The 20780-nt window shown below is 41.7% G+C and overlaps 1 protein-coding gene across 9 annotated transcripts in view; it reads left to right on the top strand.

The window, feature by feature from the left end:
- Positions 1-20780, top strand: part of BAHCC1 (BAH domain and coiled-coil containing 1) — a 125184-nt gene that overhangs the window by 54477 nt on the left and 49927 nt on the right. For all 9 annotated transcript variants that reach the window (XM_073560592.1, XM_073560597.1, XM_073560591.1 and 6 more), the window contains one exon: positions 2535-2717. In XM_073560592.1, the coding sequence (XP_073416693.1) occupies positions 2535-2717 (183 nt within the window). The remainder of the gene's footprint in view (positions 1-2534; positions 2718-20780) is intronic.

Raw genomic sequence — 20780 nt, 5'->3', positions numbered from 1 at the left:
ACATGACTTCCATTAATTACTCTTTTTTTTTTTTTCTTTCCAACTTCTGGATTACGCTTTGGTTTACAAGTGGTTGTTTTTTTTTGCTTTTTTTTCTCTTCCCCTTTTTTTACTTTAATTTTAATCCCATAATACTGAAAACAAAAAGTCAATAAAGTTATTATGAAACCATGGGGGCTGTAAGTCAGAGTAAGGTCAAGTAGCTGCAATGCAGAATATTTTCTGCTTTTGGCTGCGGAGCGTTGCGGAGGATGGACTCACAACTGAACCATAGTGCACCAAATGTGCCAACAAGGACAGGTTTTTTTTATCAAGGCTCAGGAGATCCAAGCTAGATGGTTTAATGTATGAGTGATCCAATAATAAAGACATGATTCTCCATGTACAGCTTTTATTTCTTCTGACCATCACATAAACTTTGGATATTGTAATCGAGACATGGGTCAACCAAGAAGGTCACCTCCCCCTAACGTTCGCTTCCTTCTTTTTATGGTTGAGAATTACTCATCTCCGGCATAAAACTGAGATTAGTTGGGAGTGTGTTCTAATGATCCCAAAGGAATTTATACGGTTCCAACGACAAAAATACACGTTTCCTTGCCTAGCAACAAATTTTCATAGGGTTGCTCTTTAGCCATTAGGTAAAACTGGTCTTGGTTGCCATTGATGTAACATAAGATCCTGGTGTTTCTTGTTTTCGATGGTATGAAAGTAACCTAGATTGATAAAACTTGACCATTTTTCACCATCTATTTGTTACCATAGGGAACATTCTTGAAACATCCAACTTCGCTGTACATGTTTATTTGTTTTGTTTTGAAAGAGCATTTTTTTTTTTTTTTATAAAGCTAACACTCTTTAGATGATCACCAAAAATTCGGGCAAAGTAGTCCTCTCAATCAAAGGTCCGGATGGAGGTGGATAAGGGATCTTTTCAAATAGTTGGTCTTTTGTAGAGGTCTCAATAAGTTTTTTTTATTTATAATTTCTATACTTTCAGCCTAGATGACTGCGACACAACTTTTGACTTGTGAGTATTGATGAGCGAGTATGCTCATTACTCAAGATTTCCGAGTATGCTCGGGTGTTCTCTGAGTAGTTTGGGTGTGCTCGGAGATTTAGTTTGTGTCACCGTAGCTGCATGATTTGTGGTTGCTAGACAGCCTGAATACATGTGGGGATTGCCTAACAAACAGGCAATCCCCACATGTATTCAGGCTGTCTAGCAGCTGCAAATCATGCAGCTGCAGCAACACAAACTAAAGGTCCCGTCACACCTAGCGACGCTATAACGATCCCGACAGCGATACGACACGACAGGGATCATTGCCACATCGCTATGTGGTCGCTATTGAGATGTCAGACAGTCCAATCTACCCAACGACGGAGCAACGATCTAGCGTGTCATAGCGACCTTTGTAACGATGTCGGTGGTCATTAGGACCCTGTCACATTGCATGTTCCATTGACGATTCACACCTCGATGAGGGATGTACTGTGTGACGCTGTATTTACACAGGCGTGGATTGCGCTCCCTTTCTCACGCCCTCTCAGCTCTGAATGGTGGACTCTACCGCGTCCTGATTGGCCGTGCATTTAAAAGAAGGTGACGTACTAGCGCTCCATTTCATTCAAAAAATACCTACCATTAACTGGCTAGAGAAGCAACGAAGATGGAAAAGCAGATGATCCAAAATGGAGTTGCAGCCGTTGGACAAAAACAGGATCTCAACTTGGACACACCCGGGTCAGGAACAAAGAACTGAAGCGCTACTTTGTTAGCTTCTTTTAAAAGGAAGCCCGCCAATAAGGACGCTGTAGTGACCACCAATCGGAGCCGAGGTAGGCGTGGAAACGGGAACGCTAATCCCCGCCTTGTCTTGCTTCTGAGTCGCTAACGAGGTCGTTAGGCTAGGTGTCAAACGTGACGATACAAGCGACTCAGCGGGACATGAGCGACCAAAGAAATGTCCAGACATTTCGGGCACGATCAGCGATACCCGGCAGGGGGGCTGGTCGCTGGCCACTGTCACACACAGCGATCTCGCTGGTAAGATCGCTATAACGTCAGTTCTAGTGACTCAGCAGCGATCTCGCTAGCGATCTCGCTTAGTGTGACAGGGCCTCAAGTCTCCGAGCACACCCAAACTACTTGGAGAACATTGAATAACGAGCATACTCGCTCATCACTACTTGTGAGTTGTTGGTCGTTTTCCAGTAACATAAGTTTGTGATATAGCAATAGCCTAGAAATTGAGTGAAATACACATTGTCTGTTTTTGTTTTTTTGCTGTTGCATATTATTAATAGTTTTTTTTCTTTTTGTCTTCGTTGCTCTATGTCAAACATTGTCATGCTATGCAATTGAGAAATTTGATTGAAAGTCAATGTCTAGCTCTGGTCTTGCTGATTAATGCCAACCATTAAGTCCCATAGTGACGTGTGTGCATATACTATACCAGTATGTTAATTATCAATTTTTTTAAGGGAGTTGATAAACTGGTCTGTGACAGCTTTTGTCTTTTGTTTTTCAGCTAGCACTGGTTTAATGGCGAACTCTTCCCCCTCTTTCATGGGTGGTTTTCTGGGTGGTAGCCTGGGCTCTGCAGCAGCATCGACACACCCAGCAGGAGCATCCTCATCTCCATCAGAAACCACCTACAGGGGCCCCCATGGGGCTGCAGCATCCCAGATCTGGTTTTCTCACTCCCATGAAGGTCAGTACCTCTATGTATGTTTCAAAATAGAATTGTATTGCGGTCGGATCATGTTGGGACAAGTAATATGGTATGTTTTGAGTTAAGTAGGCTGTTTTGGTCTGTTTTTAGAGTATTGATCTAGATTTATTGCAGAAGTATCATTTTGGATCTGTTTTTTTTTTCTTCAAACAGATATTGCCATATTAAAAAGTATGCTATTATGGTTGTTTGCAACCTGCGCACTTTTCTTCTACCACTAGCTCTGATGCATACATGGTCCCTACCCTAAAAAAAGAGTCTTTACAGCTTCCTCAAGTGTACTATCATCATCTTGTCTCTTCTCACTTCTCTTGTATAAAATTTCCACAACAAAGCCTGTCTAAACTTTTAGTCTTGCACTCCAAGGCCCTCATCTCCTCATCAAAACCTGCTTAGCGGCATTGTCTCCAGATACCTGCGAGCAGGAACTTCATGTCAACAGCATCCAGAGAGCTTAGACTAGATAACCCCTGACCCACTGAGTGCGTTAGGAATGACTGTGCCCTCTTCATTGTATTAATCTTTACTCTTTTTAATCCTTTCCTACATTGTACTGGACATTGTGCTAAAAAAATTGGTTGGTGTGCGAATCTGTATTACAATGTGGTATAAAATATATTGTTCTCTAGTAGAGGTCTAGGGAACCTTCACATCTTGCTTGGATTAGCTAGTTGTCAGCCATCATTTGTCCAATGGCTACCTCTCCCGACTCCCCCATAAACAGGAACGGCTCGGCCAAGCGTTCCTATATTCTCTATAGAAAGCCTCTGACAGACTTCACTGGTGGTTCCCAGAGAGCAAAAGGATCGGGCTTTGGAAATCCAATGTGCCATATCCTTCTCTCCATATGTTAAGGGAGAGTAAGAGGCCCAAATACACATTAGACTAATCTTGGCAGAGCCATACAATCTTAGCTGACAGTCTAAGACAGTGTTTCTCAACTCCAGTCCTCAAGACCCACCAACAGGTCATGTTTTCAGGATTTCCTTAGTATTGCACAGGTGATGCTATTAATGCTTGAGCAGGTGATGAAATTATCACCTCTGCAATGCTAAGGAAATCCTGAAAACTTGACCTGTTGGTGGGTCTTGAGGACTGGAGTTGAGAAACACTGGTCTAAGGCCTATTGAGGTGGGGAGGCTTGAACATGTCCATATACTTTAAATCAAATTTGGAAGGACATGCCACTTTTGGCAGGAACCTATAACTTCTGCGTTTGGGCCCCTACTATTGGAGGAGACGAATTTGGGCATGTTGAATTTCAACATGACCATCTTTTTATTCCCATGGAATAAAAGACATTCCTAGCAGCTTACATTCCTTTTCCTATTTAGAATACATGCATGATTGGTCAAATTGAGTGTACATGTGTGATGGGGGTCATGTAATGAAGGTTTACATGCACCTTAATTTTCACAGTATAATCATAGTATTCACATTTCTTGACATATTAGAATGCACACCCACCCAAATATCTAAACATTCCTTCTAATTTTAAAGGTTATGTGTTACGTGAATATATTATTGTATAGATTAATGAGTTCAATACAAGCAAGTCCATACATGCATGGCGGGGAGGGGATCACTCAGCAGGTTTTTCGGCCTCAAAAGTATACAGAGATGTATTTATGGCCAATTTTGGCCCTTGGGCCAAAACTGCCATTTAAAGTTGTCGTACCATGTAACAGATCACCCATTAAGCAATGCCCTCGCCCATAATGGGCTTAAGATTATTATTTAGAATTCAATAGCAGCCTAACAGGTGACTCCCCTGTTTGACAATGGGAATAACATCAAGACCTGGTATGTTGCTAGCCCTTGGGCGCATAGATTATTTGCATCTATACCTTTCAACATTGTGGGACAAGCTTGGCTTGATTCATGATTTAAGTGAATGAAGCGCCCCCTTAGGGACTGTCCTATGAGATGGATCTTTTTTTCTTTTTATTTTTTTGTCATCAAGATGTTGAGAGTCCGTTTTGCTTGTGGGTGAAAGAAAATGAAGACAAACTGTTTTAGCCGTGAGGTTCTTAGGGTGGAGCAGCCTGTATTTTAAGCTGCTTCAAGTATGTCAAGGTATGTTACTGTGCTGATGCAGCGTTGGGAGATAATTCTGTATTGCTATATTGACCTGCTGGTTATTTAGGACATCTGGATCAATAACTATTACATCCCTTTATATGATGACATGATCGCTACTAACAAAAGGGCTTTTGATCCATAAGTTTTTCAAAAATTGGCCAGTTGGTTCCTCATCAGAGGTTAAAGGCCCTGTCTCACATAGCGAGATCGCTAATGCATCACCGATTTTGTGACGCAACAGCGATCTCGCTACATGTGACACGCTGCAGCGACCGGCCCCCCTGCTGGATATTGCTGATCGTGCAGGAATGTCCTGGGCCATTTTTTCGTTGTCGGCGTCCCGCTGGCCAGCGCGCATCACTGTGTTTTATTGCTGGATCATTGCTGCGTCGTTGAAGAGATCTGCCTTCTTGGCTGCTTTCTAGCAATCATTTAGCGACGCACCGGCGATCCCTACCAGGTCGCATCGTTGTCGGGATCGCTGGTGCGTCGCTTTATAAGTATTAAATTTACCCTTTATGCTGGTACTAAAAATGTTACTCTGTATAGTTACCCTATCTGGTGTACTTGGACTGTCTCCAGCAGTCTTCTTCTCAGTTTGGCTTCATGTTGCTTCTGCATTCAAGATGGCCACCTTAGTGACATGGCGAACACAAAGCCAAATCTAAATAATCTCTTCCTTGACTTTCCGATGCTGTAGGCATGGGGAGGAATAGTTTAGATTTATCAATGTGTGACCTTTGAAGCAGAAGGAATGGAAGATCAAACTGAGTGGAGGAAACCACTTCTGATAAACCACTATGATACCACTAATGTATTGTTACTTTTCCATTCCAGGGTAAAAGTTTGCTTAAAATTATTTCTCCTGTGTAACCAATAAACATGTATTCTTGCTTTCTTCTGTGAGAGCAAAGTATCTGGCATGTTGAAGTTCCACATGCGCTATCCTTCTTTCCTCTCGCTAGTCTGTAAAGAGCAGTGTAGCTCCAAATCTTAAGGCCCCGTCACACCCAGAGAGATCGCTAGCGAGATCGCTGATTTTGTGATGCATCAGCGATCTCTCCAGCGATCTCGCTGTGTGTGACACGCATCAGCGACCGGCTCCCCCGCCGGGTATCGCTGATCGTGCAGGAACGTCCTGGGCCATTTTTTGATTGTTGGTCTCCCGCTGACCAGCGCGCATCGCTGCATGTGGCAGCGGGAGACCATCGATCAGCGAGCTCCCAGCACTGTAAGCAGATGCTGGGAGCTGGTATCCAAGGTAAATATCTGGTAACTAAGCACCCGCGTCGCTTAGTTACCCGCTGTGTACCTTGGATACCAGCGTGCTCATGCTGGGAGGTGGTATCCAAGGTAAACAGCGGGTTTCTAAGCGCCACTGGTCCTGATCGCTGGTGAGATTTGCCTGTTTGACAGCTCACCAGCGATCATGTAGCGACACACCAATGATCCTGACAGGTCATATCGTTGTCGGGATCGCTGGTGCGTCGCTATGTGTGACGGGGGCTTTAGTCTAATACAGTGGGGAAAATAAGTACGCTATTTCCTAAACTTGCCAATTTTGCCACCTACAAAGTTTTGTGACCTACAAAGAATGGAGAGGCCTGTAGTTTTTATCATAGGTACACTTCAACTGTGAGAGACTGAATCTTAAAAAAAATCCATAAAATCACATTGCATGATTTTTACATAATTAACTTGCAATTACAGACCTCTCCATTCTTTGTAGGTGGGAAAACTTGCAAAATCAGCAGTGTATCAAATATTTATTTTCCTCCCTGTAGGTAGGGTAACAATGACACGTGTGTGGCTGTATTAACCTATATCTGGCCCATAAATCTTATGAGAAGGTCCTACACTACCATAAACCATGGTGCACAACCAACTTTATCTATGTGTTGGTCCACTGTTTGGCACAAAAGGCAAAATCAACTTTTAACAAGAGTTTGTCTTGTTCCACATGCGATGATAAACAATCATGTTGCATCTACAGTAACTGGTTTAGTCGGTTCCATTTCTCTTTCTGGAGACGCTCAGCTAGCGTAAGGATAACCATTGCATTGCTCCTTGGGAAAAATATATAGAAATTGGCTTTCAATCAAGAAAAAGAAAGCTGGCTTTCATGTGCCACCTATTGGAAATGGCTTCTCTTCAAGTCCATGTCCATCCTTTTAACAATCCTTTTTGATTAAGTAGATTGTCCCAATGAACTTATTTGGGCAAAGGAAACTTTTTGGATTTACTAACCTTATCATCCAATCTGCATGACACTAAAATACCAGGTGGAATTTCCCCGTTTCTTTTTTTTTTTTGGAGGGGGGGTCTGTTTCGATTTCGGTTGGCATTGTGTAGCTGCTACTTGTGTTTTGACCCCTGTCTCTTTGTGTTTGCTTCTTGTATCAGTCGTCTACTCATTCTCTTTGTATGTTTCCTTGCACTGGTTGTTCGCTCTTCCTCTCTTTTGAATATGAAGCCCGTAGAAGGGAGGGGAAGTTTGGACTGGGAGGGGGCAGGGGGTGTAGTTCTGATGTGGAACAAGCCAGCTGGCATCTTTTCAGACTAGCAGCCGGGCATGATGCCAGGGCCCATCGCCAATACCACCTCCCGCTCTCACTTTCTTTAACTCTGCGTGTTTCTGTCTCTCTGTGACTGAACTAATTTGGGAGGAATTGGGGTGTGGCGAGAAGATGGCCTTGCCCTTAACCATTTGATGGCAATTTCTTACCATGTGATGTCTGACCAAGTCTGGCATTGATGATAATGTTTAGTTACGAAAGGGTTGATACTATATAGCATGGCATGTGCATGAGGGAGGGATGTGATGTGTTTCCAGTTTCCAAACTCAAGGACTCAAAGTGTTTGAAGACGCGGCATCACTCATTTTTCACTTTGGTGAAATGATTTTCTTAGGGCTGCAAGATGAAATCTACAGCAGACTTGGGCAGTCTGCGGCTACTAAGCCGTTGTGGAACTACAAGATTCAGCACGCTATTCCAACGCAATGATGAACTGTTTGTCTGGTCTTAATTTAGTCTGTAGACCGCAAGTGCTGGACGAAATTCTGTTGAAGGCAAACATTAAAGAACCTAAAATACATAAGGGCCAGAGAGTCAACCTCTGTATGACGGAAAACTGGTGCATATATATAATTTGAGGATAAATGTGGCACAGGCTTTGAAGTCTAGAATCTACCCCCAAAAATCAACCTACTCAACACTAGCACAATCCTTTTTGTTTGTTTGTTTTTTTCCTGTATAATATTGTGGCCAGTACACCACGTGGCCATATTTGCCCTCCAAAAAATCTCATAAACCAGGGGTGGAAGAAATGTTACAGAAACATAAAGGATCTATTACACCAATACAGAAATAACGTACAATTGGTGGCGAAAGGTTGAACTTGATAGACCTACCATAGGTCTTTTTTTCATCCTATGAAACTATGTAACATTCTTAATTTTTTTGGCTATAAAAAAAATGTTAAATAAAGTTTCATGCCTGGGGCTAATTTTTAGGAAACACGGAATCTCTTCCACTGACATAGACATGCAACAGGTGAGGCCAAGGCTTTAAAATATGGAGTCTGGATAACTTACCGCTTTTAGATCCTTTTTTCCCCCATAATTTTGGGATTTCTGGATTTCTTGGTTGATTTGGACAGTTTTTGGATGGTCTAGGGCAGTTAAGTCATGTAGGATTAATTTGCTTGGCTCTTGGAGGTCTGATAGAAAATGGGACTAAAATGGGGACTCTTAAATAAGTCTAGAATCCCCTTGTTTTACACTTCATGAATGTAGGTATATTCACAACCCCAAATGTATAAGTTGGGGAAAAAGGAAGTCCAATTGCATAGGTATTTAAAAAATTGAATTTTTAATAGGTCAAATATTAAAAAATGTAAAACATTCAAGCAGAGAACAGACATGGTGCACTGACATTATAACCAAGTAAATAAATGGTGTATAAATACTAGCAACAATCACAAAATTGAAATCGGCGTCATCTATTATACAAGAAGAGCTCAATACACTGTAGTAATACTATGTTATCCAAAGCATGTTCATTATATTCAGTTGTAACAAATAAAGTGCAGAATTTCATATGTAAATACAAGACTCCACGTAATCGGTTTCTAAAGTGCAAGTCAATAAATTACAAAGTGGAAACCTGACCCACAGAGAAAACATTTTTATGGTCTGGATAACGCATTCTAAATGAATCCAATAGTAGTTCATGTTCTATAACATCACCATTCAATAAGTGAGAAGGGGGCATGAAGAGTCAATAAGCTCATGTAGCATAGTGGGCACATAGAGAGAGTACTTACAAAGTGACTGGTGCCTTGTTGGTATGTGCAGCGCACTACCACCCCGACACCACCGTTTTGCCTATGCCCCGACACCACCGTTTTGCCTATGCCCCGACACCACCGTTTTGCCTATGCTTCTTTTTTCTTTTTTTTTTTTTTTTGCAATTGAACCTCCTCTTCCCCCAACTTATACATTTGGGGTTGTGAATAGATCTATTAATGTGGTGGTGGATTGCTCCTTTTTCTCATAGACCGTGTTAAAAAGTAAAACTTCATGAACGTAACATATATATTGTCCGATAAACACTTCTGCCCAGACTTTTTATCCCAAAAAGTTTACTGAATGTTGCAAAAGTTTAGTGCCAAGTCCTTCTCGAGTTAATGGCCAAAAGAAAAAGAGAACTCTCCTTGGCACCTGCGCAGTGTACACTGGTGGCACTGGAGTTCTGTGCCCATGTCAGTCCAGTGCATCATAACCTGCCAAGTAATTGAGAACATAACATTTTTATTTGGTAAGGTTGAATGATTTGTTTTTGGGCTTTATATCCTGAAGCAGTTCCCAACGCCCACATCTTTCACACACCCATCCCCAGCTCACAGAGCAATACAACTGCGCTAACATCTGCTGCTTATCCCATCTCAGCAAGAGCTTCCTGCACCCGGCCTTCTTCGCCACCAAGGGCTGCACAAGATTGGCAGAAAAATTGCATTTTTTTATATTCCTTTTAAACTCTGTCTAGTTTTTGTGCCAGCTGTATAATTAAAGGGCAGCGTAAAAAAACCTCTTTCGCAATGTCCTATGCACGTGCCAAATTAGTGTTGCATCATGAAGAGTGTGGCTACCAGTTTCCTGTTTGCCACCAGCACTCATTTAAGTACAATACTCATTTTATTTTTACAGTTTTTGAACGTCTTTAGACAGAATTTAGTTTTTTGAATTTCCAGGACTTGTCCTCGGGGGGTCTTTATTAATGGACAGAGTTTATATAGTGAAATTACGGTATGGCTTTATTGGCATTTGCTGCTCTTACATCATCTTCATCTTTGGCTTCAACGTTGATAATGAGTCTCAAATTTTGCAGAATACACCATATGTGCCCTAAATCGTCTAGATGGGAACTTTGCCATTGATACTTGAGGCAAAATAGATCTCCTCAAGGAGAACCATCTGTTTTAGTGAGTCTTAAGCTCCCCACATACACTTTTCGATAGCCGTCAACTGGAGGATGTTTCTCCGATAGATATCGTGGCTGTTACTCCCACACATAGGAGCACTCACTCGGCTGAGCACTCCTGTTGTTCTCTGGTGGCTTATCTCTGAAAAGAAATGGATTGACAGTCCAAAATCGGACATGCGGATCTTTATCTCCCTTGGTCATCATCTGACTGGACCTACATACACAATAGACTGTTGGCCAAACCCATCGATATCTGTGAGTTTAGCCATCGTTGGTCTTTATAGCAAGTGTTACCTGGGAAAAATATGCATATTAACTCTGCTCTAAATAAAGAAAAACCTCTAGTGCCACCTACAGGTGTTTGACCTATTTAAAGTGACTTACTGGAAACACCTGTAGACCGCTGTTTCAGAGTCCTTACTCCTCATCAATACTGATTAGTTGGGTGAGATGCCTATGATGCCTCTGCAGGAGTACTGGTTCTTCTCGAAGAAATCCAGCTATCCAACTAACGTTCATAGGTTGCATGTCACCTTTTGGTTCTCAAGGGGTACTCGTTCTCTTCGTGAAGATTCGGTTATTGTAGGGAGCCTTGCAGGCACCGTTTCATAGGAAAAAATATCTGCTCAAACTCCTATGAGTGAGGATAGCACACCCTATGTGTGTGGGTATTACCTCTGCTGCAGTAGAGGAATGAGTTGAGATTGTGTGGGGCATCAACCTCAAATGTTAATTTTTCGACTGAACTGTGTGCTAGAGGGCATAGTAATAAGTAAAGAATGAATCTACATTATTCGTTTCATCACTCCAGCAAAACATGGGTTAATGGGTTACCAGATGCGACAGATGCAAGTACGATCAGGTGTATCTACACCAATGGGGAGTGAAGAGCGGGCAGATGTTAATGAGCCCACAAACAGATGTTATTGACATACAGACTGTTCTCTCGATAACTAATCCATGGTTTGGTCATCTGTGACCGGGTTGGGTCTTGGTCCTATTTTACAGCCTGTTCTCTCCAGTAACTAATCTATGGTTCGGTCATCTGTGACAGGGTTGGGCGCTGGCCTCCTTCAAAGTATATAAAGTTGTGTTCTACACATGGGTGGGTTGTAAAACATCTATTCTTCATTCAACATATTACCAGAAACAAATTATATATATATTTAAATATACTGTTATCTGTTTTTCATTGTAGGTTCACTGTACACATTTTTAGACTCTTATAATTCTTTATTTTTGTAAAAATATTTTATAACTATATGGGTAAAAATATTAATTTATAATTTACATATCAAAATAAAAAAATTGAAAAATCTATAATTTTTGTAAATTTTATAAAAACAAAATTTTGTTCCATGCGCGTGACCCAAACCATGCCATGCACTTTTTGGCAGCTAAGGTGTCCAAGAGACATAGAGAGTCTGTGCCAACTCTCCGTACGACTTCCCAGTCACCTGGTATGTATATTTATAAATCAAGAATGCTTTAGCGGCACTCCACACCCCCTCTCCCTCCTCCTACTCCTCTTGGGATCTCCTGTAGGGTTGGGTGTCAAGGAAATACCTGGCATTACCTTTAATGTAGCTGCCAAAACAGCCGGCAGTTTTTCAAGGGCTTGCTTTGTATTCTTCAGCCATAACTGTGCTGCGTAAGTTGTAGAACATCTCTTGCATGAGTCTTACGATTAACAGTCTCTCTGCTGGATTTAAAAAAAAAAAGAAAAAGAAAAGTAAAATAAGAATTGAAATTCCTTCCATCAGTGAGGGTTATGCACAGTTGGGATAGATGCGGGTAAACTGCTCCTTACCAGCTGTAACTCTGCAACTGTCAGGGTGGGTGCAGTGTTGTCCAACAGTTAAGAAACCGCAGGTTTGGGCTGGGTGGGGGGGACACAAGCGCAAGTCAACCTAAAACAAGTATTCTGCTAGAACCAGCTAAACCAAACTTGTAATGTATTTTTTTTGGAAAATTTTAGGGAAAATTTGAACAAAGGAAAGTGTGTTTTGTTTTTTCTTTTTCTTTTTTTTTTTTTTTTTTTTTTTTTTACATTTTTAAGAATTTCCATCTCAAAAGTTTCTTTTCTTTTCTTTAAGATTACTATTATTGATTTTTTTTCTTAAATGTCATGATGTAATGTATTATAATTTTTAATAATTTCTATTACTTCATAAAATCTCTAAAAACAAAAATTTTAATTTATTTTTTATTTTTTCATGATTTTGAAGTGGAATTGTACTAACAAAACACTTGATAATTACTCTCATTCTTCGACCTGCACCATAAGGTACCGTACTTCCCTGGTAGATGCTTCTGGTGCCATAAAGAGAAAAATTCACCTTTTTGTGTATCCTAAACCTCATATTCACTCATCGCCACATTGTTAAAGTCCTCCTCCTTCCATCTTTCATGTCTCTCCGTTTCCCCTCCCCCCCTTCGTGTCTTCAGGCATTGGTAATAAAAAAAAAAAAGAAAAAACGTAATTAAACTTGCAAATGGAATTCCTACAATATTCCAAGGTCAACCCTTTCCTCGCTGGATTGGCATGGAGATGACACGCGTTTCAAGGCTCTGGAAACAGACTTCTAAACATTGTCACACAGACCTTGCTGGAAATTAAAACAAAGTGTCGTGCATTAATATAGACGGTATGGGAAATCTGCTGCCTGCCCTGCACCCTCTATAGGTAGACACTGCATCTCCTTCATAGATCCATACTTTAGGTTTTTTTTTATTTTAAATTTTATTTTGTTTTTAATTTTTTTTTTTTTCTTTTAAAAAGAAAAACCTAGCTTTTTCCCTTTATGTAATAAAGTAAAAAAAAAATTATAAAATATACCAATCAGCATGTGGGCTGTCATGTGGGCATTCCAATCTCAATGTATAAGTAACTTTCCCTATTCTACCAATCCTAGTAGCCACTAAAGTCAACATGACTATGACATTAATAATGTGTAGAGGGGACGTTCAATATTTTTGTAGCTGGGGCAAGTGTCTGCTGTACAGCTATAAGCCTTGATGGTGCAGGAGCAATGCCACCATTTGGGCTACAGGTGGCAGAATACCACTGTGAACATGTGCTCTTATGTTGCAGCCATTTTTGCAATTCTTACTTTTTGGTACGTTCTTATTTATTTTTAATATAAAAATAATTTACTTTTTTTCTTCACCGTCAGCTGAAGTTCATCTTTTCTGGCGTTCTCCATCCTCCCTAGCCCTTTTATCTCTTAACTGGTGCAACACACAAAGACTTGTTGTCTGTATGCGTCCTTGAATGAAGCCATTTCAGGGCCTGGCGTAGGCTCCAGGCTTCAAAGCAGGCTGCACATTTTGTACCCAGGCATCTCTGCCCCTTCGCCCTGGGAATTCCTTAAGCACAGCTGCACGGAACTTCATTCTGTTGGGCTCAGAATTGCCAGCTCTGTTCCTAGGGCTGGGGGCTGAAATGCAACTTTTTTTTTCCAAGGGGGCAGCTGTTATGATTCACAGCGCTCAAAGTACTCTCTTCAATAGTCAATAGGCTTCCTAAGCTCAAAGAAGCCTTATCTCCTGCTGAGGGAGATGTCTGCTTAACTGCGTTACACACTGGACATGTCTTTCCAGATGTAAATTCATATGGCCTTGCTATATCTCATAAGTCTTTCCATGTGTCAGGAAGACGAAGCATGATCGGAATTCATCAAGTGGTACCATTAAAGATCTCGGTTCACACCAACTGTAAATTTATAGGGTCTATTGATCCCAGGGAATGGATTTGTTGGACAGATCAAGCAAACTTCTGCTAAGATATGCACAGATTAAAGATAGAATGAGCATCTGCTATGGCCTTTATTATCCTTCATTTATATATATACTTTAGGGCCAACGTGGTCCACAGTGCCTTTCAACTTGTTTCTGAATATAGGCTTTGGCCTAAGATCTGTAGGAACTTGGGTTGAGAAGGAAATGGTCTACTTTTGACATCTAGTTTTTCCTTCCCAAATGGTAGACTGCACCATGTGGGTGTTTGGTTGGGCTTTATTAAAATGTATTTATTTAACTCAATTTTATAGCACCAATAATTCCACAGCACTTTATAGACATCACCATTATCATCAGTGGCCCCATCGGGAATCTAGATTGTGAGCACCAATCAGTATGTCTTCAGAGTGTGGGAGGAAACTGGAGAACCCGGAGGAAACCCACGCAAACGAGGGGAGAACATACAAACTCCTTGCAGATGTTGTCCTTGGTGTGATTTGAATCCAGGACCCCAGCGCTGCAAGGCTGCAGTGCTAATCACTGAGCCACCGTACCACCGTGCTGGATGCCTTTTTTCTTTGGGTCTTTGTGGTGGGGAGTCCCAACTCTTAACAAGATCATCTTGGGAGACTTGAACCTGTCTAGAACTTACCCTTCATATCTACAAAAAGTCTCCAATCCCCCCACATACATAAGCTAAAATTGCTGATTTTGACCATATTGGTAGATTGTTGACTCTTTTGGTTAAACAAATGATTTTTACCATTCGATTCCCGACCAACAAATTATTGTTACCAGATTTCATCCACAGCTGAAAAAACTAACATGGCTGATGTGATCTTAGATTTTTTTTTTACATAGAATGGATGAACAGCAGTCTGTCTGACTGACCTATGTGTATGGGGGACTTAAAAGGAAAATACTTCAAAATCTGCCAGGAATGAAGGAGAAGGGAGTTAAGAAACCTTAAACCTTAAATTGTGAAAAATTTGTTCTACAATTTAGCTTTTCATAAAAATATATGTACGGTATGTTCAGCTCATCTCTTACATTACTCCATAGCAGACTGATAGAACCACAAATGATGATCGGATAAAAAAGAACACATGGTTGGACTCTGATAAGCACAAGGATCATTCCCAAGAAAACAAAGGGTAGGTAGTCCGGCACTCAAATTCCAGAATGGTATATTAAAAATTGTAACTTTATTCAATGCATATTAGGGTAAAAATGGGACATCCTGGAAAACACAAAAAAACAAACAAAACAAAACAAAACAAAAAAAAGCGAACATTGGTCTATTGTTTTTGAACCGGTGAGTCTAAACATTTCTTGGTCATGGCATTGAACCATTCAGACACCAGTTCAGAATACAAAGGCCAATGTTAGGATTTTGTTTTGCCAGGATGTCCTGTTTTTAAATGTGTGGGTTTTTTACCCTGGTTTGGATTGAATAAAGTTACGGTATGTTTTTTACTATAACATTGCAGTAGTTTGAGTGTCATATTACCTACCTCTTCTTTACCTGAGAATGATCTTTGATTTGGCTTTTAACGAAAGCCTGCTTCTTTCTTTGCCATACTTGACATAAACTTGCCTAGACATCTCCATGCCTACAAAACCAAAGCATGCAGGATCATCTTGAATGTGGCTCCAAGTCATATGAGAGTTGGCCAATGATATGTTTTTGGTTTTGTATTGTTTAGCTGGAGACTGCCATGTGGTTAATACATTGAATAGCATCTTTATAACTTTCTTTGGTGGACCCTGTCATTGACACCTGCTGGCATACAGGGCCAGCAGCTGCCTAGGGAGCCCACTGCTCCAGTGGCGTGTTGCTAATAGCATCACACCACTCAAACTGCTATGGGGGCCCCTGGTGCCAGCGGGTGACAGGAGGCAGAAGCCGGCTGCTGCGGCTAAAGCCTGTCCCCGCTGCTAAAGAGAAATTAATATTCATTCTTCTCCATGCCCCCATGGGCATGGAGAGGGGAGAATATCCATTTCACTTTTAATAGCGGGCAGTGTTAGCGTCATAGGGTATAACGCACCTCCTCATAGGTTATAATGCTGCTCCTCATAGGGTATAATGCTGCCCCCCTCATAGGGTATATACTGTATATATGCAAACACAATACACACCTCTTCTCGTTCCGCTATCACGGCCTGACACACCAGGGCCCCCGATCCCCCATGGGCTCCCTGCCCATGCAGCCGCTATGGAGCAGTAAGTCGGGGGGGGGGGGTGCCCGTCGGCAGCTTGGCCCCCCAGTGCATGCCACATTCAACTGTATCGGCATCATAGATACCGATACAGTTGAAAGCAATCATGGAGGAGAGATTGTCAGGTGACGCTCCCTCTCCCATCACTCCCTTCTGCCTCTGACACAGCCGGTGCGCGATGACGTCACTTCATTGCATACCTACTGTGTGCCGGGCAGACAGCAGTGCAGCTGCTGACATCTGAGCAGAGCTGCAATCAGCGTGGAAGCGAGGAGAAGAGGTAACATAGTAACATAGTTATTAAGGTTGAAGGGAGACTTTAAGTCCATCTAGTTCAACCCATATCCTATCCTAACTTGCCCTAACATGTTGATCCAGAGGAAGGCAAAAAAAACCCATGTGGCAACAAGTAAGCTTCACATTGGGGAAAAAAATTCCTTCCTGACTCCACATACGGCAATCAGACTTGCTCCCTGGATCAACGCAATATTAAGGAAACTAGTGTATATACCCTGTAATATTATACTTTTCAAGAAAGGCGTCCAGTCCATTCTTAAATTTTAGTAGGGAATCACTCATTACAACATCATATGGCAGAGAGTTCCATAGTCTCACTGCTCTTACAGTAAAGAATCCGCGTCTGTGAGTATGCTTAAACCTTCTTTCCTCCAGACATAGAGGATGCCCCCTTGTCCCCGTCACAGGTCTAAGAGTAAAAAGATCATTAGAAAGCTCTTGGTATTGTCCCCGCATATATTTATACATTGTAATAAGATCACCCCTAAGCCTTCGATTCTCCAAACTAAATAACCCCAAATGTAATAACCTGTCTTGGTATTGCAGACCCCCTAGTTCCCTAATAAACTTGGTCGCTCTTCTCTGCACTCGCTCCAGTTCAGCTATGTCTTTCTTATACACCGGAGACCAGAACTGTACACAGTATTCTAAGTGTGGTCGCACTAGTGACTTATATAGAGGTAAAATGATGTTCTCCTCATGAGCATCTATGCCTCTTTTAATGCATCCCATTATTTTATTTGCCTTTGCAGCAGCTGCCTGACACTGGCCGCTAAATGTGAGTTTGTCGTCCACCCATACACCCAGGTCTTTTTCAGTGACTGTTTTGCCCAGTGTTTTACAATTAAGCACATAATTATACATCTTGTTCGTTCTACCCAAGTGCATGACCTTACATTTATCCCCATTAAAGCTCATTTGCATTTATCAGCCCAAGCTTCTAGTTTACATAAATCCTCCTGTAATATAAAATTGTCCTCCTCTGTATTGATTACCCTGCAGAGTTTAGTGTCATCTGCAAATATTGAAATTCTACTCTCTATGCCCGCTACAAGGTCATTAATAAATATGTTAAAAAGAAGCGGGCCCAAAACTGACCCCTGTGGTACCCCACTGCTAACCGTGACCCAGTCTGAGTGTGCTCCATTAATAACCACCCTTTGTTTCCTATCCCTGAGCCAGCTCTTAACCCACCTACACATATTTTCCCCTATCCCCATTGTTCTCATTTTATGTATCAACCTTTTGTGTGGCACCGTATCAAAAGCTTTTGAAAAGTCCATGTACACCACATCCACTGCATTCCCTTGGTCCAGTCCGGAACTTACCTCTTCATAAAAGCTTATCAGATTAGTCTGACAGGAACGGTCCCTTGTAAACCCATGCTGATATTGGGTCATGAGGTTATTCTTCTCCAGATACTCCAGTATAGTATCTTTTAGAAAACTCTCCAGGATTTTACCCACAGTTGAGGTTAAACTTACTGGCCTATAATTTCCAAGTTCAGTTTTTGTCCCCTTTTTGAATATTGGCACCACATTTGCTATACGCCAGTCCTGTGGTACAGACCCTGTTATTATGGAATCTTTAAAGATTAAAAATAATGGTCTATCTATGACTGTGCTTAATTCCTGCAGTACTCGGGGGGTGTATCCCATCCGGGCCCGGGGATTTGTCAATTTTAGTGATTTTTAGACGCCGCCGTACTTCCTGCTGGGTTAAGCAGGTGACATTTAACAGAGAATTTTTATCCCTGATCATGTTATCCATCATGGGATTTTCTTGTGTAAATACTGTTGAAAAAAAGTCATTTAGCATATTGGCTTTTTCCTCATCCTCATCCACCATTTCACCCAGACTATTTTTAAGGGGGCCAACACTATCATTTTTTAGTTTCTTACTATTTATGTAGTTAAAGAATATTTTGGGATTATTTTTACTTTCTCTGGCAATGAGTCTCTCTGTCTCAATCTTTGCTGTCTTGATTTGCTTTTTACAGAATTTATTTAATCTTCTGTATTTAGTTAATGCCTCATCACTACCTATTTGCTTTAATTCGCTAAATGCTTTATTTTTGTCCCTTATTGCGCCCCTTACAACTCTATTTAGCCATAGTGGTTTCTTCCTATTTCTCGCATGTTTATTCCCATACGGTATATATTGTGCACAGGTCCTATTCAGGATGCTAATAAACGTCTCCCATTTTCTTTGTGTATTTTTATGTCTCAGGATATCGTCCCAGTTAATTCCACCAAGATCATCTCTCATCCGTTGGAAATTTGCTTTCCTGAAGTTTAGTGTCCTTGTAACCCCTCTACTACACATCTTATTAAAGGATACATGAAAACTTATTAATTTGTGATCACTGTTACCCAAGTGACCCCCAACCCTTACATTTGATATGCGGTCTGGCCTGTTGGTTAATATTAGGTCTAGCAGTGCCCCCCCTCTTGTTGGGTCCTGAACCAGTTGTGAAAGGTAATTGTCTCTCATAGTAGTCAAAAACCTATTACCTTTGCTGGAACTGCAGGTTTCTGTTCCCCAATGTATTTCAGGGTAGTTGAAGTCCCCCATAATAATGACTTCTCCTTGAGTCGCAGCTTCATCTATTTGCTTTATGAGGATATTCTCTGTTGCTTCCATTATTTTTGGAGACTTATAACAAACTCCTATCAGTAATTTATTATTTTTCCCCCCTCCCCTTATCTCTACCCACAGGGACTCTACATTTTCATTAGATTCATATATATTATCACGAAGGATGGGTTTTAAGGATGATTTTACATATAAACACACGCCTCCCCCTCGCTTATTTGTTCGGTCATTTCTGAACAGACTATAGCCCTGTAAATTAACCGCCCAGTCGTGGCTCTCATCCAGCCATGTCTCAGATATCCCCACCATGTCATAATTATGTTCCAACAACATTAACTCCAATTGCTCCATTTTGTTGGCAAGGCTTCTGGCATTAGTATACATGCACTTTATGTATCTCTCTGTACCTCTATTCTTTCTTAAATTATTAACTGTTCTAACCCCACCCCCTATGCCACCCCCACCCCCAATGTCATTATTTGTGCCCAGGTCTCTAGCTGCACTGTCTTCCCCTCCTATAAAAGGAATACCCTCCCCCCCGTCCCTAGTTTAAACACTCCTCCAACCTTCTAGCCATTTTCTCCCCCAGCACAGCTGCACCCTCCCCATTGAGGTGCAGCCCGTCCCCAGCGTAGAACCTGTAGCCAACTGAGAAGTCGGCCCAGTTCTGCAGGAACCCAAACCCCTCCTTCCTACACCAATTCCTGAGCCACTTATTAACCTCCCTAATCTCCCGTTGCCTCTCTGGCGTGGCACGTGGTACAGGAAGTATTTCCGAAAATACCACCTTGGAGGTCCTTGCTTTAAGCTTACAGCCTAATTCCCTGAAATCATCTTTAAGGACCTTCCACCTACCTCTAACTTTGTCATTTGTGCCAATGTGCACCATGACCGCTGGATCCTCACCAGCCCCTCCCAGTAATCTGTCAACCCGATCAGCGATGTGTCGGACTCGAGCGCCAGGTAGGCAGCACACCGTTCGACGATCCCTGTCTTTGTGACAGATTTCCCTATCTGTTCCCCTAATAATTGAGTCTTCCACTACCAGAACCTGTCTGGCCTGCCCTGCTCTCCTATTTCCCCCCTTACTGGAGCAGGTGAGTATTGTGTTTGCATATATATATATACCCTATGAGGGGGGCAGCATTATAACCTATAAGGAGGTGCTTTATACCCTATGAGGGGGCTACATTATATTCTATGGGGGGGCTGCATTATACCTTATGAGGGGGTTGCATTATACTCTGAGGGGTCTACATTATATTCAGTAGGGGGCTGTATTATACTATATCAGGCTGGCTGCAATATACCCTATGAGGGGGCTACATTATACTATATGAGGGGGCTATATTATATTCTATTAGGGGGCTACCCCAACTCCGGCTACATAATTAAGACATGTAATACCTTATATTATACCCAGATATTAGCACATTTTACCCCACAATTAGTGGTCTTGCATTTATTTCTATGTAGCTACATAAGTGGGCCCCAGGAATGATTTTCTCTGGTGGGCCCAAGGTGCTCCAGTCCGATGCTGCTCTTACCTGACATCATCCATGACTTTTTTGATTAGCTGGCATGGCATAATTTCACATGAGCAGCACGACCCAGTAAA

The sequence above is a fragment of the Dendrobates tinctorius genome, unplaced genomic scaffold, assembly GCF_039654945.1.
Source record: "Dendrobates tinctorius isolate UK_male_01 unplaced genomic scaffold, ASM3965494v1 ptg000014l, whole genome shotgun sequence".
NCBI classification, from domain to species: Eukaryota; Metazoa; Chordata; class Amphibia; order Anura; family Dendrobatidae; genus Dendrobates; species Dendrobates tinctorius.
Note: the sequence above shows the minus strand (reverse complement) of the source record. Positions and strands in the feature narration are given on the sequence as shown.